Below are 27,152 nucleotides of genomic sequence, written 5' to 3'. Positions count from 1 at the left end.
AATCTCAGAAGATACAAGGAAAAACAACTTCAAAAAAATTAATGACAGGCCCATCACTATTTGCCTCTCTACCCTCCCTCTTCCCCAGGCCTTTCCAATTTCTAAGTGACTTTTCTCACTTTCAAACCCTTCCCCTTCCTCTCATTTTCCCAAGGTCAGCTGCTTTTTTCCAGCACTCCATCTGCAAAAGGGAGGGAAAAGATCCTTCGGACATCACACAGAGGCACAGTGCTGATTTTCCCCAGGACCAGGGCATAGAAGGATGGGCTTGGGGCTGTGAAAGGACTTATTTGAACCTAGGGCAGCAAGTGGAGAGCAAGATATTGAAAAGGCTCCAGGTCTTTCCCACAATGCCAAGTGCCTGACCCCTGGCCAGTGTAAATCCTTGTTTTCTCAGGATTGTGAATAAGGGCTTGGCACGTATGTTTTTAGCAAACAGTCTGTGAGTGCTCAGTGTTCAAAGGCAGAAGCATGACTGCTGCTGCTGCTAAGTCGCTTCAGTCGTGTCCGACTCTGTGCGACCCCATAGACGGCAGCCCACCAGCCTCCCCCATCCCTGGGATTCTCCAGGCAAGAATACTGGAGTGGGTTGCCATTTCCTTCTCCAAAGCATGAAAGTGAAAAGTGAAAGTGAAGTCGCTCAGTCGTGTCCGACTCTTAGCAACCTCATGGACTGCAACCTACCAGGCTCCTCCGTCCATGGGATTTTCCAGGCAAGAGTACTGGAGTGTGGTGCCATTGCCTTCTTGAGTGAGCACAATAATCCTTTAAGAAAAGAAAAAAATCTGTCTCCAATGTTGTGATGTAAATGCAAATTCTCACGGCCCCACACAAGCTCCACAGTCACATGTGGATGACTCTAGCTGAAAGTCACATAGGAGTTCAACCTGCCTCCAGGCAGAGAAACAGCTCCGTGTCCCAGCGCACCTGTCCACACCCAGAGGCTCACACTAAACCCATAAGCCGCAGGTTACACAGGCGTGCTTCCCCTCCTCCCTCCTCACCTTGTTCACTTTCCCCACCCCCTGCACCCCCAGCCCTCGCACAATGTGATTTTTGTTTGCTTCCGCAGCGTGTGAAGGCGGAGTCCCTGCTTTGCCTAGCTTGGTGCGGCAGGTCGCTCAGGTAACAGGTGGCAGCTTCCCCTGTTGGATTCTAGGTATAAAAAAGAATGACCTCATAGGGGTGGAGCCCTGGGACTCCGTGGAGGTGGCAGTCACAGACAGGTCACCCTGGAAAGAAGCTGGTTGGTTGGAAGGAGGCAGTTAAACTCCTCAGGCTGGGGTTGTAACCTTCACCCTGGAGACTCTTTAGCAGCCAGTGATTGCCCGCCAGCCTCTAGAGGTGGTCTCAGCCTCCAATGGAGCCCAAAGAAGCTCCCAGGAAAGAAAACATGGGCACCAAGAAAAAGAACCTGTCCTTCCTGAGGCCCAGGCTCTATATGCTGGAGAGAAGGAAGACTGACACTGTGGTTGAGAGCAGTGTTCCTGGGGACCACTCTGGTACCTTGAGGAGGAGCCAGTCTGACAGGAGCGAGTACAACCAGAAATTGCAAGGTAACCTGCAAGAAACCAATGGGCCCGGGGTTACTGCACTCCCAGCTCTTTCCTTCCTACTCTTCCATTTAGGAAGAAAACACTCCAGGCACAGGAGAAAAGCAAATAGTACCTTCCTCTATAAGAAGGCACAGGAGAAAAGCAAATAGTACCTTCCTCTATAAGAAGTAAGAAAATAAGAAAAATGAAGGAAATGTAATTCATAAATTATAGTACAAATTTATTATGTCCTTTCAGAGTTAAAGAGCCAATTCTAAATTATTCTTAATACTATCGTGTCTTTTCTTTCCTTTTTTGTCTGCCACCTTCCCTTCTCTTGCTTTTCCCTCCTCCACCCAATTTAAGAAGCAGGAAGCACTACAAAGCAAATGATTTAGAACCCTACCCAAGATAGTTTATCTCAACAGATAGGTGTGAGATGGCACACCGGGAGATCTATCCAGGTAATTGTAGTGAACTGTGATTGTGGTTATTTTAAATAGGGGCATGAAAGTACAACCACATCTGTGAAAAATAAGGAATGTTATAGTCATTGGATAGTATAATAGGATTTCTTGAAAAATCACATAGGTGTTCATTCCTTTAGAGTGAATCGAATAACATCCAAATATGGTAAGAGATGCTTAGCATGCTTAGACTGAATGACTTTTGAGGAAATAACTTCAGTTTATTTTGTGATGGTCATAAGATAATCTGGCACAGTTACTATAACACGTCCTGTTTCAGGTCCTGAATTGCTCTTCCTTGCTATGCACCCTCTCTTTTTCTTCTTCTTTTCTCTTGAAGGTCATTTGTTCTAGTCAACTTCATTTTGATGTGGATATCATGCAACATTTTATTTATTTATTTATTCATTTTTTTTCATGCAACATTTTAACCAGATACCTGTTATGTGATCCCTGGAACTGGTCTCTCCCTCTTTGAGGCACATTGTGTTTAACGGCTCATTATCCCACCATGAGCTGTCATTCTGGACTGAAAAACTACCATGAAACTAGAAAGACCAATGGGACAAGCTTATATTTGCTGCTGCTACTGCTGCTAAGTCGCTTCAGTCGTGTCCGACTCTGTGCGACCCCATAGACAGCAGCCCACCAGGCAAGAACACTGGAGTGGGTTGTCATTTCCTTCTCCAATACATGAAAGTGAAGAGTGAAAGGGAAGTCGCTCAGTCGAGTCCGACTCTTAGCAACCCCATGGACTGCAGCCTACCAGGCTCCTCCGTCCATGGGATTTTCCAGGCAAGAGTACTGGAGTGGGGGGCCATTGCCTTCTCCGAAGCTTGTATTTAGAAGGTCCCTTTCATAAAAAAAAAAAAAGTGCTTGGATTTAGTGATGCAAATTAAATTAAATAAGTTAAATGCATGTAAATTAAATATTTAAGATTCCTGCTATGAGTTTCATACTTTAAAAAAGAATATAGCTCAGGGTGAAAATGCAAAGTTGAGTCTTATAACTAAAGAATTTTTTTAATAGGGAAGGGGTATTGTTAGAACTTTGAAATAGTTTATTCTCAAGGCTATGATAAATTGGAAAGCATGCAAATTTTTTTTTCATAAAATTTTATTTATTTATTTTTGGGGGGACTTTTTTGCACTCACATAATTTTGAAGCTAATCCAAGATATGATAATATTAAATATATCAATATCTGTATCTGCAATATCTAGATATTTCTGCATGTACTTGTAAGTATAAGAAGGTTAAGACAAAAACCATAACCACAATATGATAATCATACCCTAAACTCTCCAATAATCCCTTAGTATCAACAAAGATCCAGTCAGATTAAAAAACAAAGACATCTCATAAATGTAATAGATTTTTAAAATAGTGTTTGTTTAAATTAGGATCCCAGTAAGTTTTGCACAGTGAAATGGGTTACTTTTAACTCTCTTTTTAACATATAGGATGCCTTTTCTTCTCTCACCTTGCAATTTATTTGTTGAAGACATCTGGTGGTTTGCCTCACACTGCTTCGCAGTCAGGACTTTGCTAGCTGCATCCATTCCCCCAGTGTTGCAGACAAGCTCCACTGTGGTCTGCTCTTCTGTCTGTTGGTGGTCAGATCTAGTGTTGATCAGATTCAGGTTTGATTTCCCCTGACAAGACTACTTCATGGGAGCACCATGCTTTTTCACCTGGAGGCTTATAATATCTAGTTCTCTTCTCCTTCTCTGATCTTAGCAACTGATATTTAGATCTGTTCAGGCATGGCTGATTCCAGCCAGGAACCAGGAAACATAGCATCTTGAAGAGGCTCCCAAGAACCAGACTGCCATTTCTCCAAGGAGACTGTTTCCTTTCAATGAAAGTCACTCAGTTGTGTCCAACTCTTTGCGACCCCATGGACTATACAGTTCACGGAATTCTCCAGGCCAGAATACTGGAGTGGGTAGCCTTTCCCTTCTCCAGGGGATCTTCCCAACCCAGGGATCAAACCCAGGTCTCCCACATTGCAGGCGAATTGTTTACCAACTGAGCTATCAGGGAAGCCCCAAATATCTATCAATTTCAATGGGGAATGGTATTTGGAGAACATGCTCTGGGTGCTAGGAGTGTTCCTTACACAAGACGTTGTTTTTGCCAAAGGTGAACAACAAGTTAAAACCCATGCTTTAGGTACACACTCAGCCTCTGGGGCCCAAGAAATCACTGGCCACCAGCACTTCCTTCTGCTTGAACAGATCTGGATGTGAGAGGAGCTGTTTGCCTGAGGGAAAAGAAAGTTACCCTCCCCAGTGAAGCAGGGCAAAACTGTGGGCAGTTGCCTCAGGGGTCTTGGTTCTCCATAAGAGAACATCAAAAGGCGCTGGAAGAGGGTGATCCCACACTCCCACTCCAGCCTGGGAGAGGCTCGCTGCACAGGGCCACAGGGAGGAGCCTGGGAAGCCCAGAAATGGAGCCAAGGAGGGAATCTGGGGACGGATTCTCTCCCCTTCTTTGCTGGAGCAGTGTGCGTGCGTGCGTGCGTGCGTCCGTGCATGCTCAGTCATCGACTCTTTGTGACCCCATGAACTGTAGCCCACCTCTGTCTGTGGGATTCTTCAGGCAATAATAGTGGAGCGGGTTGCCATTTCCTTCTCCAGGGGACCTTCCCATCCCAGGGATCAAACCCGCATCTCTTGTGTCTCCTGTATGAGCTTTCGTAAGCTACCTGAGCCACACTGGGCCACTGGGGAAGCCTTACTGGAGCAGGCAGGGCTGCTTTTCTTCCCCAGTAAAGAATGAAAGTGCTAAAGGCATACACATTCTGTTTCCAATCCTGGCACTACAATTTACTACCTATAAGACTGAGTAAATCACTGAAATTTGTCTATGAAAGTAAGAAAATTACACTTACCACATAGTGTTATTGGGAGAATGAAATTAGATAATTACATGAAACATCTAGAGTATTGGTTGACACATCATGCTCCATAAACAGCAGTTATTTTCAATTTTAGAAATGATGGGTACCACAATGAGAGAACAAGACTTGCCCTTTATTAACCCACATTTTCTAATCTACCAGTCTATTTCAGGCTTCCTTTGTGGCTTAGCTGGTAAAGAATCTGCCTGCAATGTGGGAGACCTGGGTTCAACCCCTGGGTTGGGAAGATCCCCTGGAGAAGGGAACGGCTATCCACTCCAGTACTCTTACCTGGAGAATTCCATGGACTATATAGTTCATGGGGTCACAAAGAGTCGGACACGACTGAGTGACTTTCACTTTCACTTTTAATCTGTTTCGACTCTTTTCTGTCTTTTGAGAAAGAGACTACAAATAAGAAATTCAGGAAAAGCCCATTGCTTTATCTCTAATAATGTTTCTTCTCTGTGAGATTCACTAATTCAGTATCTTTTTGATCCAGAGTTTCCATTAGCAGAATAAAACCAGAAAATATTTTTTGCTTTCACTTCCTAAACTTAGCTAGAAGAAAGAAAAGTCTGTGGCCACAAAGTACAGTAGATATTTATTGGTTATTCTGCAGAAGACTTCAGGCTTCTCATGTTTGCCACTGGAGTTGTGGTTTTTCTATGCTCTGTTGGATCCTGTCTTGGAAGGAAAGACTCAGGAGTTAATCCATGGTCCTAGACCTGTCAGAGTACAGAGGAACACATTTGACGTGGTAAAGATAGGCTGGCCTCCTGATGAGTAAGATTTTAAAGATGTAATTCAATAAAACCCATGGCGAATCTCTAAAACCTAATAGCACTTTTAGTATGATTCTTCTATAATTGCTTTGGCAGCAATAGAAGGCATTTCTCATTGATGTTGGAAGCAGTCAGTTCTGTGGTTTGCACTCTGGTCTGTGCTATCCCCACTGTCACACAGATGAGTCCAAAGTCACCTTGTGTGTGTGCGTGCTCAGTTGTGTCTTGACTCTTGCAACCCCATGGACTGTAGCCCACCTTGCTCCTCTGTCCATGGGCTTTCCCAGGCAAGAATACTGGAGTAGTTGCCATTTCCTATTCCAGGGAATCTTCCCAACCCAGGGATTGAACCAGCATCTTGTGTCTCCTTCCTTGACGGGCAGACTGTTTACCATGGCTGCCACCTGTGAAGCCCTAAGTCACCCCAAGAAACTCTTTATTATTGCAATGCCAAGAGTTTTCCTTCTGCCTACCTTGGAACTGATAGCTCCCTGGGAGGCATTGAACAAAGACCTGAGCTGGTTAGAGCCCGCAGACAGATGGCCAAAGCCATCATGAGGTCACAGTGGTTTTCCAGTAGTGGAAAGCAGCAGCCTCAAATTATTTATTGAGCACTGCTTGTCCCTCAGGGCTGTGTCACTGTCTGAGTAATACAACTCACTGCTCTGTCTCTGTAAGCAAGTTCTTTAGGGTTCTGGAAGATGTTAGATCTGACTTCAGCATCTCTGGGCTCACCTCTCAACCATACAGTTTATCTGTTCTGTTCAATTTCTGACCAACATCACTTTAGTAGTGTGAATCTTAAGTTGTAATATTTTAAATATGGTAAGGGAGGGGTGAGAGCTACTAAGTTAAATGACAGACCATGATTCCTATGAGAATATCATAAAATCTTTGTAAAAGGTTATAATCACATCATTCCTACTAAGCCTTAAGTTGTACAATAATAGTTCGATGCTAAGCCTACTGTTAGTGGCTAATTTTTTCAACAGATTCATTCAGTTAATTAGCATTTATTGAATATGTTATATGGTAAGCAAAAAACAATATGTGCCAGGAATTACAACTACAAAATCAATAAGAAAATGTGTTTGACCTTTGCCAAAGGAGCCTGGATCAGGTTTGGGCAGAGAGGTTGTTAGAAAACACTGTCACTCAGAGATGATAAGGTAGGAATGGGGTGAAGGCGCAGAATTGGGAGAGAAAGGCATTTTAACGTCTTTGTTGAGCTTATCTCTGCCTGAAATAATGGTGTTTGTTTCCTGGTTTATTGCTTATTATTGACCCATTTCCTCTCCCATCTCTTGCCACTCCCACCCCTGCCAGTTGGTACAAGAGGCCCTATCTGTCTCATTAACTGTTCTGTCTTTGTACTTAGAATCATGCCCATCACATGGGAAGCCCTCAGTAATTCAAATAGAATGAATGGCTTGAACCATCCAGTCTAGGCAGGGAATCAGTAGGAGGAAAGATATGAAGGCTGAATTAAGAGCCCTGTGTCTTCATATGTGAGGATATATGTCTCTGTTCATAAACAAGATTCTTCAATAAAAATAAGCAAATATATTAGAGATAACAGTGCACAGAGCTGCCTTTTTGATTCTGCCTTTTAGAGCACACCAGGCCATACCTCAGCTCACTGCTCTTTTTCCGATCATAACAACAAAAGTTACATCATTTTAGTTTCCCAGCTTGCTCAGCCCCTCACTGGGAGCTGAGAGTTTTTTATTGGGAGCCATGGAGAATGACCAAAGCAAGGGAAATGTACTGGCTAGTTGTTAAAAGCTTTTTCTTTGGGAAATGATTTTGTATATGACTGTACGTGTGAACTCTATATTTGAGACGCACCTCATTTAAACAGTTACGCACAAGTGTCTGTGAATATGCAGATCATTCATCTGTCTATGTGTCTACTGTATGTAGCTACAGATTAAGTCGTGTGTGTGTGTGTACTTGAGACATATTTCTTTAATGATTGAAACTTTTTATAAAAAGTTTATTGATTAACATTCAACAGCCTTTTCTACAAACCCTATATGATTGATATAGCTGACATTATTGGTTTCCTTTCAGTGTGGGTGCTATGGGATGAATGTTTATGTTTCCCCATAATGCATTTATTGAAGCTTAACCCCCAACGTGGTGGTATTTGGAGGGGGACTTTTGGGAGGTAATTAGCTCAGGAGGGTGGAGCCTTCATAAATAGGTTTAGTGCCATTATAAGATATGAGAGATTTGCTCCCGCTCTCTCCGCTCTTTGCCATGTGAGGATGTGAAGTGACAGACATCTGTCCACCAGGATGGGGGCCTTACCAGCATCTTGAACCTTGACCTTGGACTTCTCAACTGTGAGAAACAAATGTCTGTGGTTTAAGCCACCCTATCTACGGTATATTTGTTACAACACCCCAAAATGACCAAGGTAGTTGGCAGTTACTTTCATCCTCTATGGCTTCAGTAAGCCTCTGGTGAATTTTTTTAGCCAATGCGTAGTTTTGCTTATCAAGTGTCAGGTGAAAGAGTGAGAATGGTGGGTTAAATGTCCTCACACTGGCAGATAACAACACAAAAGCCACATCTCCAGTTCATGTTAGTTCTGTGGTGCTTTCTGTTTTGCAAAGCCTGTCATATCATATTCATTATGAAAGGACTGATGACTTGTTTTTATGAAAGCCTGAAATGTTCTTACTATGGGTGTTAATGAACAAACCACTCTTCTGCATGGACTTTATACAGAATAATATATTTTGCAGTATGAGGAAAAAGACTGGATTAGACTTGGTCAGATTATGGGAATATTTAATTGGTAATGACTTTTGAGAATACAAAGTAACTGGTGAGCAAGCAAGAGGAGTTGTTAATACTGGGAGATTTGCTGATTTTTGTTCAAGGAGTAATGAAGGGTGGAATAAAGGTAGTTGTCCAGCTGTTTGTCCCAGTTTCTATCCTGGGGCTGTAGGTCTTTTTTGTGGCTGCCTTTGTTCTTTGAGTGGAAAGTAGCTCATTCCCCTTTATTTGCCTTTAGTGAAATGGGAAGTACTTGGATCAGTAATGTGACACCAACAACAATAAGGTGCGTTTCACAGTTTGAAGGGCAAATATTTATAGAAGGCAGCTGCTGTATAGCGCAGGGAGCTCAGCTTGGTGCTCTGTGATGACCTAGAGGGGTGGAATGGGGGAGGGGGAGGGAGGCTCAAGAGGGAGGGGACATAGGGCGATTCGTGTTGTGCAGCAGATACTAATACAACATTATATTCCAATAAAAATAAGGTAAAATAAATAAGCTACAGAAAAAAAAGGCAAGGGACTTTTGAAGCTAAGTAATTTCTCTTTCATCATGTGCAAAGAAATTTTTAAAAGCATATTTTACTCTCTTTTTCAGTAAAGACATTTCACAGTTTTTAGAGGACACATATGAATCAAATAAAGAGAGTCCTAGCAATCAAGAAAGTTTGAGCTATTCCATTGAGATGGGAAAATGTATTCCTTCTACATTTAACTGATGTACCTCCAGATATTTCTCCAGGCAAGAATACTTCCCAACTCAGGGATCAAACCTGGGTCTCCCACATTGCAGGCAGATTCTTTACTGCCTGAGCCACCAGGGAAGACTTATAAGTTTCTTAAAACTAGCAAATTCAGCCTCTAATTGTATTTTTTTGTCCATCAACATGATGGGTTTATCAAAACACAAAATGAGAAATCAAGAGGGAGGGAGGAGTGAATGGAAGGAAGGAAGAAGAGAGGGAGGGTGGGAGAGAATTCAGATGAGATAAGCAGGAGTAGAAATAGAAATCACTTTAGGGGAAAAGATGAGTGAGTGAAAAGCACTCAAGCTATATTCATCTTTGTTTCTGTTGATACAGGAAAAGTAGAAAATGGGTTTTTGTAGAATTATTTTTTCTTGATACCATAATCATATTAACTTCAGTATTTTTGTGGGCATCGGTTTCCTGGTGATGATGCAATTATTGCAGGAATTTCTAAACTTTTCAACAGTGTCACTCTGAGAACCAGGCAAGACTTGACCTCAGGAGAGGCTTCAGAGTGCCCCCCTATTACCTTCTTTCTACCAAGCAGGTGAGGAGTCCTCGGGGCCCAAGGTTCCTGTCTGCCTGGGATCCTTATTCTCATTTCTAGACTAAGTTCAGGGTATCTACAACCACGGGATTTTCTGTTCAATGGGCCCAAACGCTGGCTCCAAGACCTGCTGGGCCCTCTTCCGTTCAAATTTCTGCTGTGGCTGCAGGTGTGCGCGCCCTTTGGCTCCAGGGCCCATTGCTTATGAAGATGTGTCTGGAGCTTGATCGTGCTGGGTGTTCACACCATGCCTAGCAGACCCCTTGTGGGTGGGGAAGTGGGTAGAAGGAAGGGTAGGGATACAAGCCTCATGACTGGGGAGAAGGATTGTGCCCCCAGGGCCTCCTGCCAGATTTTGGCACGAAACTCTGAGGGACCTGAGAAATCTAAACTTGAACTTGGCCTTCTGGATTGTTATGAAAGTGTATTTATCAAGATAAAAGGATATAACATATTTAACAATTTGCCAGCTTGATTTACAACTTTTTCATTTGTAGATAAGGGATGTTGGCCTCCATCTGTACACTTGCTCCAGGCCCCAAAGGAAGCTGCTTAGTACTGTTGTCTGTGTTCAGGACATAGCCTTTCTTCTATGCTAAGCTGTGGAAAGAGAAAAGGAAGGGAAGGAAGACAGCATGACTGTCATCCTCCAGCAGCCATGTCATGCATGCTAAGTCACTGCAGTTGTGTCCAGCTCTTTGCGACCCCATGGACTGTAGCCCACCAGGCTCCTCTCTCCATAGAATTCTCCAGGCAAGAATACTGGAGTGGGCTGTCAGGTTCTTTACCACCAGCGCTACCTGGGAAGCCCTCAGCCAAGGGCATTCACACATTGTTATTTGACCCCAACACTTTATCAGCTCTGGTTTTATAGTTGAAAAAATAGATACATAAGGGAGAAATGACTTTCTCTCTACTTTCCTACGTTCAAAAGTTGGATCTATGAAATAAAAGGCAGATTAACAGGAGAAAAAGTATATAAGCGTATTCATTTTAAATATTATGTACTGGGGTGGAGGAGGGTAGCTTCACAGGGAAAAAGAAGTAAATACCTCAAAAAAGGTTAGAATCAGAGAGCTTATAAACTATCTTGCTAGAGGAAGGGGAGGAGGAATGTAGGTCACTTGCTGCTGCTGCTGCTGCTAAGTCGCTTCAGTCGTGTCTGACTCTGTGCGACCCCATAGACGGCAGCCCACCAGGCTCCAACGTCCCTGGGATTCTCCAGGCAAGAACACTGGAGTGGGTTGCCATTTCCTTCTCCAGCGCTTGAAAGTGAAAAGTCAAAGTGAAGTCGCTCAGTCGTGTCCGACCCTTAGTGACCCCATGGACTGCAGCCCACCAGGCTCCTCCGTCCATGGGGTTTTCCAGGCAAGAGCACTGGAGTGGGGCGCCATCGCCTTGGAGTGGAGTAAATAACTTAAGGAAAGATGGACTTAGAAGAATTGCAGAGAGAGGTTGGTGACAAAGTCCGTCCACCTGTGGTGTCACTCTTAGTTTCCTGTCCCGTGAGAGGAGTCAACCTCCCCTGGCTGACAGCTGAGCTCCTTTTGGAGGATCTGTCTCCAGGCAGATAAGGGGGTGCATAGAGAGCCTCCCTGCATTTGCTGCTTTTCAAGCGCTTTCAACTCAAATGACCAAGGTAGCAAATTTGGGGGTGGCATGTCTTGAACTCCTTCAGGTAGCAGAGTTTAGATTTGGTCACAAGTGCTTTAAATATATGCAAAAATCGAATGCATCTCATTCATTGTCTTACTAGATACTTTGTCTGTGTGGCTTATTAGTAATAAGAAGTCAAAGCACTTTGAGGATTGTGATACATGCTGTGTGATGTGCTGACAACCTTCTGCTACTATGATAAAACTAGATCTGCTAAAATTTTCACTTTGGAATTCACATTCTTTCTCTGGCATTATTGTGACATTCCTCTGCTGGCGTGTTGTTGCTATTTAATAAGTGCTATCTCTTGGTTTAATTATTAGGAAACAAAATTGTAAAGGTAGGTTAAGCAAATCTGCCCTATAGTAATAGCTTAATCATCTCCTCTCCATTTCCCACTTCCTTGTGTATCTTGACACCATTTCCTTAATTTTATGCCTGTTATCATTGATTTGCATCTCATTAAAATTTAAATACATCTAAAAAATTAAAACTCCTATTTTATAGCAATGGGTGGTGGTGGTGTATGCATTTGCAAATTAAAAGAATGGAATTATATACTGAAAATAAGTAGTTCTTCATCTGGGTAGGTGATATTTCCATAGAATTCTATGTAGTTAGTCTAAATTGTGAGTCTTAAATGCAGCAGGAAATAGAATGTTATGATTAAAAGCCTTTGTCCCAGTTTGTTCCAAACAATTTTTTCCTTGATAAATGAGTCAGAGAAGAAATGGAGACTTAGTAATACCTGCACTGAGGCCCTTGAGAGTAGATACGATCTTGACAGTCTGACATCTAGCTCTTAAAGAAGAAAACCTAAAGGTCATGTCGTCTAGCTGCTGCTTTAAGTGCGCTGAGACACTGTGCCCCTCACAGAAATTGTCTTTTCTGAATGCTTCTTAATGTTAGGTCTCCCATGTCACTGCAAAAGCTGTTGCAGATTTCTGCTTCAGTCTTTTGTTGTGGAATAGTTGATGAAGACATTGTTCATCTCTTTCAGTGCCATCCAGGTTTATTCAAGGAAAAACTTTGGCTCCTCCTAAGAATTAGAATATGTTGTTGCTAAGTCACTTCAGTCGTGTCCAGCTCTGTGCGACTCCATAGACGGCAGCCCACCAGGCTCCTCCGTCCCTGGGATTCTCCAGGCAAGAGTACTGGAGTGGGGTGTCATTGCCTTCTCCTAAAATATGTTACCTTTCCAGATAAAAACAAGCGATTTATCATGTGTAGCCACCTGAAACTCAGACTCGCTTTTGTACCTAATTCCTGGCCTTTGTATCAGCTGCATCTTCGTGCCCCTACTAAAGTTTTCTTCCTCCAAATATCTGAAAGGATGGATTCTCCTCACTGAGATCTTGGCTCACCTGGGAGAGTCATTCCTGACCATACTACCTGTAGTGATGGAGGGGAGGACAGACTTTTCCTTTATTCTCTGAGGTTCCGTGGCTGGGGGCCTCAAGAGACAGAATAAAAGGAGAAAATGCATGTACATTTTATTTGATTTTAATATTTTTACTTGGCACAGAGGGCTTCATAGAAAGAAGTGAGAATCCCAAAGCAGTTAGACCCAGGGGCTTATATATCATTTTAACAAAGAGTGATAAATCGTGGAAATGTGGCAAGACAAAGTAAAGGGGTTTTGAACTGGGGGTATTAAATTGTGAAGAAGTAAAAACGAAACATATGCGGCAAACTAAGGGAATACAAAGGTTATTTTAGAAATGTTTGTTTGTACAGACTCATCATGATGTCAGCTCCTCATCTCTGGTGATAAGAATTCTCTCCTCTTCCTGATACAGGAAGGGCAGAGAGCCCTGCCTGAATCTGGTGCTTCCCAACTCCCTTCAGCTCAAAGTAATGAACGTGCCAGTGAGGCATATTTGGGGGATGGTATTTGCTGATCCCCTTCAGTGTCCTTCACACCAGCTCTCTAGAATTATGCTATTTTATTCTATTGTTGCCTTTCTGTTTCACTTGAACAGAATTTTCCCCTGGGGGAAGAGAGTTAGTCTCATTTGAACATTTAAGCCGTGCTTGGTATATGGTAGATGCTCAGCTCAAAGACTACTCAATGATTGAAAACTATTCAATGACTCATGACAACTATATTGATCCTTAGCATTGGTATACTGGCTTTTACAATTCTGGCATTCAATTTCCCCACTACTTAATTGGAGTCAGTTTTTGAGTTAACTCCTCTCATTTCCTTTTTAGCAAAAAGAGAGAATATAAATAAATAAATTTAATTAAACAAGAAAATAGAAAAAATTTCTTGCCCAGAGATTATGAAATCTCAGTTTTATTGAATTTATCCAACAAGCAGATACCTAGTTCATACCAACTAGGTACTAACTAGATCCTGAGAATATAAAGATAAACCAAATTAAACCCAGACTATACAATGAGACACACTGTGAACCAGTAACTGTAGCAATAAGTGCATGAAGTAAGGCTGCAGTTTGGGCTCCTGGGTTGCAGATTCTGAGATAGAAATTTGAGTGCAGGAGGTTTATTAGGGAATGTCCTTATGACAACCTGGAGAAGAGAAAGGACAGGCAGAGGAAAGGGAGAGAAAGAGAGAAGTTTAGCTGTGACTTGGTCTCAGTGGAAGCCTTAGCCTACTCTAAGGCAAGTTCTGAAGATGAGATGATCCTTTGGAGTTGTCTCAGTGTTCTGGAGGTCCTTGACCATTATATCACCCTTCAATTATTAGATGGGGACACCTTGGGGAGAGAGATGACCTGAGAGGTACTCTCATCTGAGATGATTCCTAAAATGGAGCTGTTGGCTCCTGGAATAGGGGTAATAAGTCCTTTTTTTCCTGAAGGGGAACTGGTCAGCTCATCACAGCACTGACCCCTCTCCAGGGGATCTTCTGGACCCAGGGATTGAACCCAGGTCTTCCACATTGCAGGCAGAGGCTTTAATCTCTGAGCCACCAAGGCAGACGCCATTATATTAGAGACATAAGTAAATCAGTATAGGAATTGTGATGAGGAACAGCTTAATTGGACCTTTAAAAATGTCAAAATAAGAGACACTGAAATCTGAATCTTGAAATCCAGTTTGGATTTTCTGGGGGGAGAGGGGAAGGAAGAGAGCATTCCAGAAAAATGGATTAAATATGTCCTAGTATATGGAGAAGGAAATGGCAACCCACTCCAGTGTTCTTGCCTGGAGAATCCCAGGAACGGGGGAGCCTGGTGGGCTGCCATCTATGGGGTTGCACAGAGTCAGACATGACTGAAGTGACTTAGCAGCAGCAGCAGCAGCAATACGTGGAACACGGTAATAAAACTGGTTTTCCTGTTTCGCCTTCATAGATGGAAAAGACGATACTAATACCAACTAGCATCTGTAGAAGGCACACAGGCACATTACATCATTTCATACTCTTAACAACTTTGCTAAGAAGTTATTGTCAAATATTTATAGATAATAAAATGAAGGTTAACAAAAATATAGGCATCTGCCAAGTGTTACACAGCTAGTAAGTGGTGATGTCAGAGTTATACTGAGGTCTCCTTGGCTCCAAGGTCCATAATTTTTCAACCAATATGAACTCTATTGTTCTAATCAGTTTTTAGTGGGCTTCCCTGGTGGCTCAGACAGTAAAGCATCTGCCCTTCTTGCCTGGAAAATTTGTGGATTGAGGGGCCTGGTGGGCTACAGTCCACGGTGTTGCAAAGAGTCGGACATGACTGAGCGACTTCGCTTTTGCTTTCACAGTTTTTAGTAGTACCTTTTTTGCGGTTTGTTTTTAAAGAATAGACTGATTTTGATACAATTTTGAACAATACTCAAAAACATTAAGAGACCCTTAAGTTCTACAAGCATATTCACCTGCAATCTTAAAATCAACAGTGACCAGTCAGTCCTTTCCAGTAGCTGTATTTTATGCTTTCAATAAAATGTTTTATGTGGACTGAAGTTGGAAAGATATGCAATTGCAATGAATGAGGGATACACTTGATAAATTCATTAGACCCTTCTATTCTAAAAATATAAATCAAATGATTTGAATTATCTAGTCTTTGAAAACTACCCCTCCTCACTAACTATAGAGCACAGAGCAGGAGGAGAATGTTTGATGGAAAACTCGGTCAGAATGTTAAACTATACCACTCCTCTGCTTCATATTTCCCTCAATGCTTTTTCATGTTCTCTAGCAGTGGTATCCAAAGAAAGGTATGGGCAGTCCCAGAGATTTTGAGACAATTCATTATAAAAGGAAAAATGAGTTTAGTTTTTAGTCTTATCTGTTGAAAATATCTATTTTTGTCTATTCTTTATAATTATGTAATACATCAATACAGTCCATGTACTGGAGGTACAGTTAATCCAAATGATTTAACTGACATGTGAACAAAAAAGTTTGGGATGAAATTTTGACACGTGCTACAACAGGGATGAATCTTGAAGACATGATGCTAAGTGAAATAAGCCAGACACAAAAATACAAGTATTATATGATTCTGGGCTTCTCTGGTAAAGAATCTTCCAGTGAAGATTCTGCCTACCAGTGAATCTGCCTACCAATCCAGGAAATGAGGGTTCCATACCAGGGTCCAGAATATCTCCTGGAAAAGGAAATGGCAACCCTCTCCAATATTCTTGCCTGGAGAATTCCATGGACAGAGGAGCATGGCTGGCTACAGTCCATGGGGTCACAAAACAGCTGAACACGACTGAGCAACTAAATAAAAACAAAATTATATGATTCCAAGTAAAAGAGGTACCTGAGATAGTCAAATACATACAAACAAAAAGTGGTTGCCAGAGACTGGGGGAAAGGAGAGGAGGGAGTTAGTGTTTCATGGGTCCAAGAGTTTTGGTTTGGGAAGATGAAAAAGTTCTGGAAATGGATGGTAGTAATGGTTGTACAACAATGTGAATGTACTTATTGAAGCTTAAACATGGTTAACATGGTAAATTCTATGTTATGTATATTTTACCATGATAAAAAATTAATGAAGCTTGGAGACACCATGTTATAACAGTAAAATAGATATAAGGTCACTCAACCATGACTATATCGTTCCATCTCTGGCCTGAGGGACAGTTTCACTTCAGATTGTCTTGCCTTTATCCTTGCTGTTTCCTCAGCCTGGAGTGTTTTCCCTCGCCTTGGTTGTTTTATAAACTCCTATTAACCTTTTCAAGTCTACCTTTCTGTTTTGACGCCCCAAATATATTTGAGTGTCCCCTGCTGTATACATTTCTCATATTCATTATGCATAGGTCAGGGTTTCTTACTTTTGATCGGACTTCTCTAGGTCAGGAGCATTGGTATCACCAACCAGCACCTAGGGAAGGCTGACCTGTACTCAGTAATCCTGTGTGTTAAGCAAGTGAGTGAGTAAGTGAATGAGTGAATGGACAGTAAATGGGCGGTGTGGCCATGAAATCCAGAATGTGTGGTGAAATCCAAAATGCTTACAGGAGGACCTTCCCATGGGGGGCCTCCTTGAAGGCAAATCCAAATCACTTCTGCACTGACTTCAGGGTCACAGCCCCTGGGTAGGGATTTAACTCACATGAGGGAATAATTTTTATCATACTGCATATTTCCCTCCTTCGTGGTGTGTTTTCTTGGTCACCAGTCACAATTCTGTTCTCATTAGCAAAGGCATGCAAACATCACATGTACCTCATCCTGGGGAACCTATAGATTATCTCCTGAAATTAATCTTATACTTTTATAACCAAATTTAGATAAAGAAACTAAATTATTTTTGTTCTGGGCTAAGTGAAGATTCTGAGTGATTTCCTTTTTTTTGATTAACAAAATCTATACATCAAAAAATATAAATATTGTATTGAAAATAAATACTCTCCTAGAGTTTGACTTGCTTGTTAATGTCACACCAATCAGACATTTAAGATGGGCATTCTGTTATAATGGTGCTACCATTTTTAAAATATTCAAAACAAAAATATTTTTTAAATAATACAATTATAATCTCATAGGTGTATTTTCTTTTTGATTCTGAGCATTTCTGTGTAGGAGGAAAATATTAAATTAAGATATGAAATTATATTTCTGTTAATTATTAAATTCTTGGAAAGTAAAGTCAATACTTCTCCGACAGAGTTTAAGCTTCATTATATTGCAGTTGCAAATGAAAATTTTTTATGCCTTTGACATTTCATACAGAGAGTATAATTAACATAGAACTATAGTTAAATTTTTTTAAATGAATTATAAATCAAACAAGATTTTGGAGTGGGATAAACCTACCAGAGAAGCTAAGGTCCTGTATCTTTTTTTCCATACATTCTTATCTATATGTACAAACTACCAACAACAAAAATAATCATACCAAACAAAAAACTCAAACCACAATTTGATCTTATTTCCAAAATATTCTTCTCTATATTTGTGTTTGTGTTCAAACTCTGATAACTTTTCCTATTCTCAGATTATGTCATGCATAGGAAGAGCCTTTCATATACTGTGTATACCATGTGCATATATACTATATAATTATATACACTAACAATACAGACATACTACATTTTCTTGTGCTTCACCTTATTGTTCTTTATAGATATTCCATTTTTTTTTACAAATTGGAGTTTTGTAGAAACCTTGTGTCAAGCAAGTCTATTGGTGGTACCATTTTTCCAACAGCATTTGCTCACTTTTGGTAATGCTCACCGTATTATTTTAGTTTTTATTATTATTACATTTGTTATGGTGGTCTCTGATCTTTGATGTTACTATTGTAATTGTTTAGAATGCTAGAAATTATGCTTATACAAGATAGCAAACTCAATCCATAAATGGTGTATGTGTTCTCACCACCCCACCAACAGGCTCTTCCCCGGTCTTCCTCTTCTCAAACCTCCCTAATTCCTGAGACACAAGGGTGTTGAAAATTAGACCAGTTAATAACCCTACAATGGCCTCTAAATGTTCAAGGGAAGGGAAGAGTCACACGAAACTAGATATGATGGGAAGATTTAGTGGGAAGGCATGTCAAAAACAAGCTAGACCTTTTGCACCATGCAGTTAGCCAAGTTTTGAATGAAAGGGAAAAGGTTTTGAAAGAAATTAAAAATGGAATTCCAGTGAACACATAAATGATGAGCATGTGAAACAGCCTTAATGCTGAGATGGAAAATGTTATAGTGGTCTGGATAGAAGATCAAACCAGCCACAACATTCCCTTAAGCCAAAGCCTAATCCAGAGCAAAGCCCTAACTCTTGAATTCCATGAAGGCTGATGGAGGTGAGGAAGCTAAAGAAGAAAAGTTAGAAGCCAGCAGCACTTAGTTAATGAGGTTTAAGGAGAGAAGTAGAAGTTGCTTAGCAAGCTATCCAGAAGATCTAGCTAATCTAGCTACTGAAGGTGGCTACACTAAACAACAGATTTTAAATGGCCTTCTATTGGAAGAAGATACCAACTAGGACTTCCACAGCTAGAGAGCAGAAGTCAATGCCTGGCTTTAAAACTTCAAAAGTCAGATGGACTTTCTTATTAGGGGTTAATGTACCTGGTAGCTTTAAGTTGAAACCAGTGCTCACTTACCATTCTAAAAATGCTAGGATCTTGGGCTTCCCTTGTGGCTCAGTGGTAAGGAATCCACCTGCCCACACAGAGGAGACATGGATTCAATCCCTGTTCAGGGAGGATCTCACATGCCTCAGGGCAACTAAGCCTGTGCTCCGAAATGATTGTGGCTGCGCTCTAGAGTCCAGGAGCCGCAACTACTGAGCTCACATGTCACAACTACAGAAGCCCGTGTGCCCTCGAGCCTGTGCCCTGCAGAAACAGAAGCCGCTGCAACGAAAAGCCTGCACACTGCAACTAGAGAGGATCCCTTGCCCACCACAACTAGAGAAAAGCCAGTGCAGCAATGAAGACTCAACACAAACAAATAGATAAAAATACAATTATCTTTAAAAATCCTAGGGTAAAAATGATTCCCAGTCTTCTCTTCCTGTGTTCTATAAATGGAACAACAAAACCTGGATGACAGCACCTCCATTTACAACATGATTTATTGAATATTTTAAGCTCACTGTTTAGAAGTATTGCTCAGGAAAAAAAAAAAAAAAAAACATTTATTTCAAAATATGATTGGTCATTGACAGTGCACCTGTTCACCCAAGGGCTCTGATGGAGTTATACAATGAGATTAGTGGTGGTTTTCATGCCTGCTAACATAACGTTCATTCTGCAGCACATGGATCAAGGTATATTTCAATTCAAGTCTTATTATTTAAGAAATATATTTCATAAGGCTATAGTTGCCGTCAGTAGCAATCTCTGATGGATCTGGGCAAAGTAAATGGAAAATGTTCTGGAAAGGATTTACCATTTTAAATGACAGTAAGAACATGTGTGATTCATGGAAAGCAGTCAAATATCAACACTAAAAAAGTTTGGAAGGAGTTAATTCCATTCTTCATGGATGACTTTGAGGGGTTTAAGATTTTAGCAGAGGAAGGAAGTGCAGATGTGGTAGAAAGAGTAAGAGAACTAGAATTAGAAGTGGAGCTGGAAAATGTGACTAAATTGCTTCAATCTCATGCTAAAGCTTCAACAGATGAGGAGATGTGGTTTCTTGAGAGGGAATCTACTTTTGGTGAAGACGCTGTGAAAATTGTTGAAATTACAGTAAAGGATTTAGAACATTACATACACTTAGTTGCTAAAGCAGCAGCATGGTTTCAGAGGTTAACTCCAATTTTGAAAGAAATTCTACTGTAGGTAAAATGCTATCAAACAGTTTTGCATGCTACAGAGAAATTCTTTCATGAAAGGAAGAGTCAATTGATGAGGTAGCCTTCATCATTGCCTTATTTTACAGATTTGCCAGGCTCAGTAGCAGTTTCCTTAAGAGCAGGTAGTGACTGCTTTTTGGAGATTAAGAAGGAGGCCCAAGTTGCAAGGCCATGCTTGTGCATAGACCACCTAAAATTCTTTGTTTAGAGTCAGTGATATTTTAAGACTGGAGGGAGACCCACAGAAATAAAATCCTGACTCAGGGCCAGAGGAGAAGTAAACAGGAAGCCTAGACTCGGCCCCAAGTCTTCAAATAGAGTATATAGGCCATTGTATCATACTGACTCTCAGGCTTCTGGAGCAGTAAGAAGTGGAGTAGACTTGAACTCACCTCCTCTCAAAAAAACACCAAAATTACAACTCACTGCTGAACAACTATCAATTAAAAAGACTCAAACCTTCCAAAAAAGCTATTCTACAGACAAAGACAAAGAAGAAACCACAGTGAGATGGTAGGAGGGATGCTTTCACAATATAATTCAAATCCCATATATGCTTGGTGGGTGACCCACTAACTGGAAAATTATATCACATAGCTTTTCCCACAATAGTGAGAGCTCTGAGCCCCATGTCAGACTCCCCAACCCGGGAGTGTGGCATTGGAAGGAGGACCCCCAAAGCATTTGGCTTTGAAGGTCAGCAGGGCTTGAGTGCAAAAGCCCCACAGCATTGAGGGAAGCAGAAACTCCACTCTGCAAATCAAGTGTTCACATGTACTGGGACTCAGAGCAGACCAGTGACTCCATAGGAGGACCAGACCTACCTGTGGGTCTTGGAGGGTCTGCTGGGAAGGCAGGCATTGGCTATGGCTCACTGTGAGGGCAAGAACTGGTGGCGGACACCCTGAGAATAAACATTGGCATGAGCGCTCCTGGTGGTTGCCGTTTTGACACCAAACCCACACAATAGCCTGCAGGTTCCAGTACTGGGTCACCTCAGGACATACAACCAACAGAGTGGGAACATAGCCCACCCATCAGGTTGCATAAAGTCATCCTGAGCTAACAGCTGCACGTAAACACACCCTTTGACAAGGTCCTGTTTACCAGAGCCAGAAGACTCAGCTCCATCCACCGCTGGGCAGGTACCAGTTCCTCCCACCAGGATCCTACACAAGCCCTTGGACGAGCCTCACCCATCGTGGGGCAGACACCAGAACCAAGAAGAATTACAGTCCCACATCCTGAGGAATGAAGATAACAAACACAGGAAGTCAGACAAAATTAGATAACAGAGAAATATGGAATAAAATAAAATTGCAGAACAACAGCTAAGTGAAGTGAGAGGGGCAATCTGCCTGAAAAAGAATTCAGAGTAGTGACAGTAAAAATGATCCAAGATCTTGGAAAAAGTATAGAAGCACTGGCCAAGAGAATGCAAGAAATGTTTAATAAAGAGTTAGAACCTTTAAAGAATAAATAAACAGAGATGAACAATATAATAACTGAAATGAAAAATATGCTAGAAGGAATCAGCAGAATAAATGAGGCAGAAGAATGAATAAGTTAACTGGAAGACAGACTGGTGGAAATCACTGCTGTGGAATAGAATGAAAAAAAAGAATGAAAAGAAATGAAGACAGTCAGAGACCTCAGGAACAATATTAAATGCATCAACATTTACATTATAGGGATCCCAGAAGGAGAAGAGAGAGGGAAAAGGGCCTGAGAAAATATTTGAAGAGGTAACAGCTGAAAACTTCCCTAACATGGGGAAGGAAACACTCACTCAATCCAGGAAGCACAGAGAGTCCCAGGCAGGATAAACCCAAGGAGGACCACACCAAGCCACATAGAAATCAAGCTGGCAAAAATTAAAGACAAAAGCAACAAGGGAAAAGCAACAAATAATATACAAAGGATTTCCCATAAGTTTATCAGCTGATTTTTCAGCAGAAACTCTGCAGGCCAGAAGGAAGTGGCATGATGTATTTCAAGTGATGAAAGGGGAAAACTTATAACTGAGAATATCAGCAAGGGTCTTGTTCAGATTTGATGAAGAAATCTAAAGCTTTACAGACAAGCAAAATCTAAAAGAATTCAGTAGCACCAAACCAGCTTTGTAGCAAACACTAAAGAAATTTCTCTGGATGGAAAAAAATTGGCCACAATAGAAATGATAAAATTACAAATGGGAAAGCTTACCAGTAAAGGCAAACATACAGTAAAGGCAGGGAATCATCCACTCACAAATATATCAAAACCAGCAATTGTGAGAAGAGTACAAATGAAGGATACGAGAAATGCATTTGAAATTAAGAAACCAGCAAATTAAAGCAATCTTGGGTATATATATAGAGAGACTGCTATATCAAAACCATATGATAACCACAAACCAAAAATCTACAATAGACACACGTACACAGAAGAAAAACAACCCAAACACAACACTAAAGATAGTCATCAGACAACAAGAGAAGAGAGCAAAAGAGGAAGGGAAAAAAAATCTACATAATCAAATACAAAACAATTAACAACATGGAAAAAGGAATATATATATTGAAAATTATCTTAAACATAAAAGGATTAAATGTTCCAACCAAGACACAGACTGGGAGAATGGATACAAAAATAAGACCTGCATATATGCTGTCTATAAGAGACTTACTTCAGACACAGGGACACATACAGACTGAAAGTGAGGAGATGGAAAAAAGCATTCCATGCAAATGGAAATCAAAAGAATATTGAAGTAGCAATACTAAGACAAAATAGACTTTAAAATAAAGATTGTTTGAACTGTGGTGTTGGAGAAGACTCTTGCGAGTCCCTTGGACTGCAAGGAGATCCAACCAGTCCATTCTAAAGGAGATTAGCCCTGAGTGTTCTTTGGAAGGAATGATGCTAAAGCTGAAACCCCAGTACTTTGGCCACCTCACGCGAAGAGTTGACTCATTGGAAAAGACTCCGATGCTGGGAGAGATTGAGGGCAGGAGGAAAAGGGGACAAGAGATGATGAGATGGCTGGATGGCATCACCAACTCAATGGACGTGAGTCTGAGTGAACTCCGGGAGTTGGTGATGGACAGGGAGGCCTGGCGTGCTGCGATTCATGGGGTCTCGAAGAGTCGGACACGACTGAGCAACTGAACTGAACTGAAATGAACTGATAAGAGACAAAGAAGGGTACTACATAATGATCAAGAGATTGACCTTCTTCAAGAAGAAGATATAATAATTCTAAATATTTATGCACCCAACATAGGAGCATCTTAGCATATAAGGTAAATGCTAACAGTCATAAAAGGAGAAATGGACAGTAACACAAAAATAGTGAGAGACTTTAACGCCCCACTTACATCAATGGATGGATCATTCAGACATAAAATTAATAAGGAAACACAAACCTTAAATGAAAAATTAGATCAAATAGTCTTAATTAATACTTATAGAGCATTCCACTTAAAAGCAGCAGACTACACATTCTTCTTAAGTGTACATAGAATATTCTCCTGGATTGAGCACATGCTGGTGTATAAAGCAACCCTTGATAAATCTAAGAAAACTGAAATCATATCAAGCAACTTCTTCAGCCACTACACTATGAGATTAGAAATCAACTACATGAAAAAAAACTGTAAAAAACACAGAACGTGGAGGCTAAACAATACATTACTAAACAATCAATGAATCACTGAAGATGACACAAACAGATGGAAAGTTATACCATGTTATTGGTTTGGAAGAATCAATATTGTCAAAATAACTATACTGCCCAAGGCAATCTACAGATTTCAGTGCTGCTGCTACTGCTAAGTCGCTTCAGTCGTGTCCAACTCTGTGTGACCCCATTGACAGCAGCCCACCAGGCTCCACCATCTCTGGGATTCTCCAGGCAAGAACACTGGAGTGGATTGCCATTTCTTTCTCCAATGCATGAAAGTGAAAAGCGAAAGTGAAGTTGTTCAGTCGTATCTGACTCCTAGCGACCCCATGGACTGCAGCCTACCAGGCTCCCCGTCCATGCGATTTTCCAGGCAAGAGTACTGGAGTGGGGTGCCATTGCCTTCTCTGCAGATTCAGTGCAATCCCTAGCAAATTACCAGTGGCATTTTACACAGAACTAGAACAAAAAATTTTTTACATTTGTATGGAAAAACAAAAGACCCTGAATAGTCAAAGCAATCCTGAGAATAAAAACAGAACTGGAGGAATCAGGCTCTCTGACTTCAGACTATCTCACAAAACTACAGTCATCAAAAGAGTTTAGTACTGACACAAAAACAGAAATACAATGGACAAGATAGGAAGCCCAGAAGTAAACCCATGCGCCTATGGTCAATTAATCTATGACAAAAAAAGGCAAGAATATACAATGAAGAAAAGACAGTCTCTTCAGTAAGAAGTGCTGGGAGAACTGGACAGCTACATGTAAAAGACTGAAATTTAAATATTCTCTAACATCATTCACAAAAATAAACTAAAAATAGATTAAAAACTTAAATGTAAGATCAGATACTATAAAATTCTTAGCAGAAAATGTAGAACACTCTGACATACTTAGCAGCAAAAACTTTTTGGATACACCTTCTAACATAATGAAAATAAAAACAAAAATAAACAAATACTATCTAATTAAACTAAGAGCTTTTACACTGCAAAGGAAATCATAAACAATATGAAAAGACAGTCCTCAGAATGGGAGAAAATGTTTGGAAATGAAGCAATTGACAAGAATTTAATCTCCAAAATATGCAAACAGCTCATGTAGCTCAACAGTAAAACAACCACAACAAAAACAAACAAAAAACTCAATTTAAAAAAATCAGCAAAAGATCTAAATAGACATTTTTCCAAAGAAGACAAATAGATGACCAAAAAGTATATGAAAAGATGTTCAACATCACTCATTATTAGAGAAGTGCAGCTCAAAACTTCAATGAGGTATCATCTCACACCATTCAGAATGGCCATCATCAAAAAGTGTACAAACAATAAATGCTGGAGAGGGTGTGGAGAAAAGGGAAGCCTCCCACACTGTTGATGGGAATGTAAATTGTGCAGCCACTATGGAGAACAGTATGGGGATTCCTTTAAAACCGAAATATATAGCTACCATATGTTCCAGCAATTCGACTCCTGGGCATATATCTGGACAAAACTCTAATCCAAAAAGGTACCTGTATTCCTGTTTGTAGCAGCACTGTTTACAACAGGCAAGACACGGAAGCACCTAAATGTCCACTGATAGATAAGTAGATAGAGAAAATGTCTTGTTTGTGTATATAGTGAAATATTACTCAGACATAAAAAGGATGAAATGTCACTTGCAGCAACGTTGATGGACTTTGAAATTATTATGCTAAGTGAAGTAAACCAGACAGAGAAAGACAAATATCATATGCTATCATAAATATGTGGAATATAAAAAATGATTTGAGAACTTATTTATGAAGCAGAAATAGACTCACCGACTTAGAAAACAAGCATGATTACTGAAAGGGAAAGGTAGGGGGAAGGGACAAATTGGGGGTTTGGGATCAACATATATATATAATTATATTTAACATAGATAAACAAAGACCTATTGTATACCATACCATACTTCATACTTTGTAATAACCAATAAGGAAAAAGAATCTGAAAAAAATAGGTTTATATTTATATAATTTAAATATGTATAAAATTATATATGAATTTCTAAATTATATATATAAATTTATAATTATATATATTTTAAATATATTTATCTATATATTTACAGAATTTTTTCAGATTCTTTTCCCTTATTCGTTATTACAAGGTATGAAGTATACTGTGGTACAGAGTAGGTCTTTGTTTGTCTGTGTTAAATATAGTTATGTATATATGTGACAGACTTTATTTCCTTGGGCTCCAAAATCACTGCAGATGGTGACTGCAGCCATAAAATTAAAAGACACTTGCTCCTTGAAAGAAAAGTTATGACCAACTGAGACAGCATATTAAAAAGCAGAGATATTACTATGCCAACAAAGGTCTGTCTAGTCAAAGCTATAGTTTTTCCAGGAATCATGTATGGATGTGACAGTTAGACCACAAAGAAAGCTGAGCGTGAAGAATTGATACTTTTGAACTGTGGTGTTGGAGAAGACTCTTGAGAGTCCCTTGGGATCCAAGGAGATCCAACCAGTCCATCCTAAAGGAAATCAGTCCTGAATATTCATTGGAAGGACTGATGCTGAAGCTGAAGCTCCAATACTTTGGGCACCTGATGCAAAACTGACTCACTGAAAAAGACCCTGATGCTGGGAAAGATTGAAGGAAGGGGAAGGGGATGACAGAGGATGAGATGGTTGGATGGCATCACCAACTCAATGGACATGAATTTGAGCAGGCTCTGGGAGTTGGTGATAGACAGGGAAGGCTGGTGTACTGAAGTCCATGGGGTTGCAAAGAGTCAGATACAACTGAGGGACTGAACTGAATTGATATATGTATAACTTAATCAGTTTGCTGTATACCTGAAACTAACACAACATTGTAAATGAACTAAACTTCAATTAAAAGTAAATTAAAAAAAAAAAGGAATTGTCAGTTACCCCATGTGTGTGTGTTCAGTCATTCAGTCAACCCCAAGGATTGAAGCCTGTCAGGCTCCTCTGTCCATGGGATGCTACAATCAAGAATACTGGAGTGGGCTGTCATTTCCTCCTCCAGGAGATCTTTCTGATCCAGAGATGGGGGCTGCATTTTCTACATCTCCTGCACTGGCAGGACGATTCTTTATCACTGAACTACCAGGGAAGCCCATTCGTTGATGAAGCTCCAGCCTTCATCAACCACCACCTTGAGGAGTCAGCAGCTACCAACATCAAGGCAAGACCACCCACAGCAAAAGGGCTATGACCTACTGAAAATTCAGATGATGATCAGCTTTCTTTTTGCATGAAGTATTTTAAAATTATGGTATGTACATTGTTTTTTAGACACAGTGCTATTCCGCACATT

The 27,152-nt window shown here is 40.6% G+C and overlaps 1 protein-coding gene across 1 annotated transcript in view; it reads left to right on the top strand.

Moving 5' to 3' along the window:
- Nucleotides 1,227–27,152, top strand: part of ARHGEF38 (Rho guanine nucleotide exchange factor 38) — a 147,373-nt gene continuing 121,447 nt past the window's right edge. The window contains exon 1 of the mRNA XM_005681342.3: nt 1,227–1,556. Coding sequence (XP_005681399.2) covers nt 1,361–1,556 — 196 coding nt within the window. The 5' untranslated portion in view covers nt 1,227–1,360. The remainder of the gene's footprint in view (nt 1,557–27,152) is intronic.

This window comes from Capra hircus, chromosome 6, assembly GCF_001704415.2.
Source record: "Capra hircus breed San Clemente chromosome 6, ASM170441v1, whole genome shotgun sequence".
In the NCBI taxonomy this organism is placed as follows: Eukaryota; Metazoa; Chordata; class Mammalia; order Artiodactyla; family Bovidae; genus Capra; species Capra hircus.
Note: the sequence above shows the minus strand (reverse complement) of the source record. Positions and strands in the feature narration are given on the sequence as shown.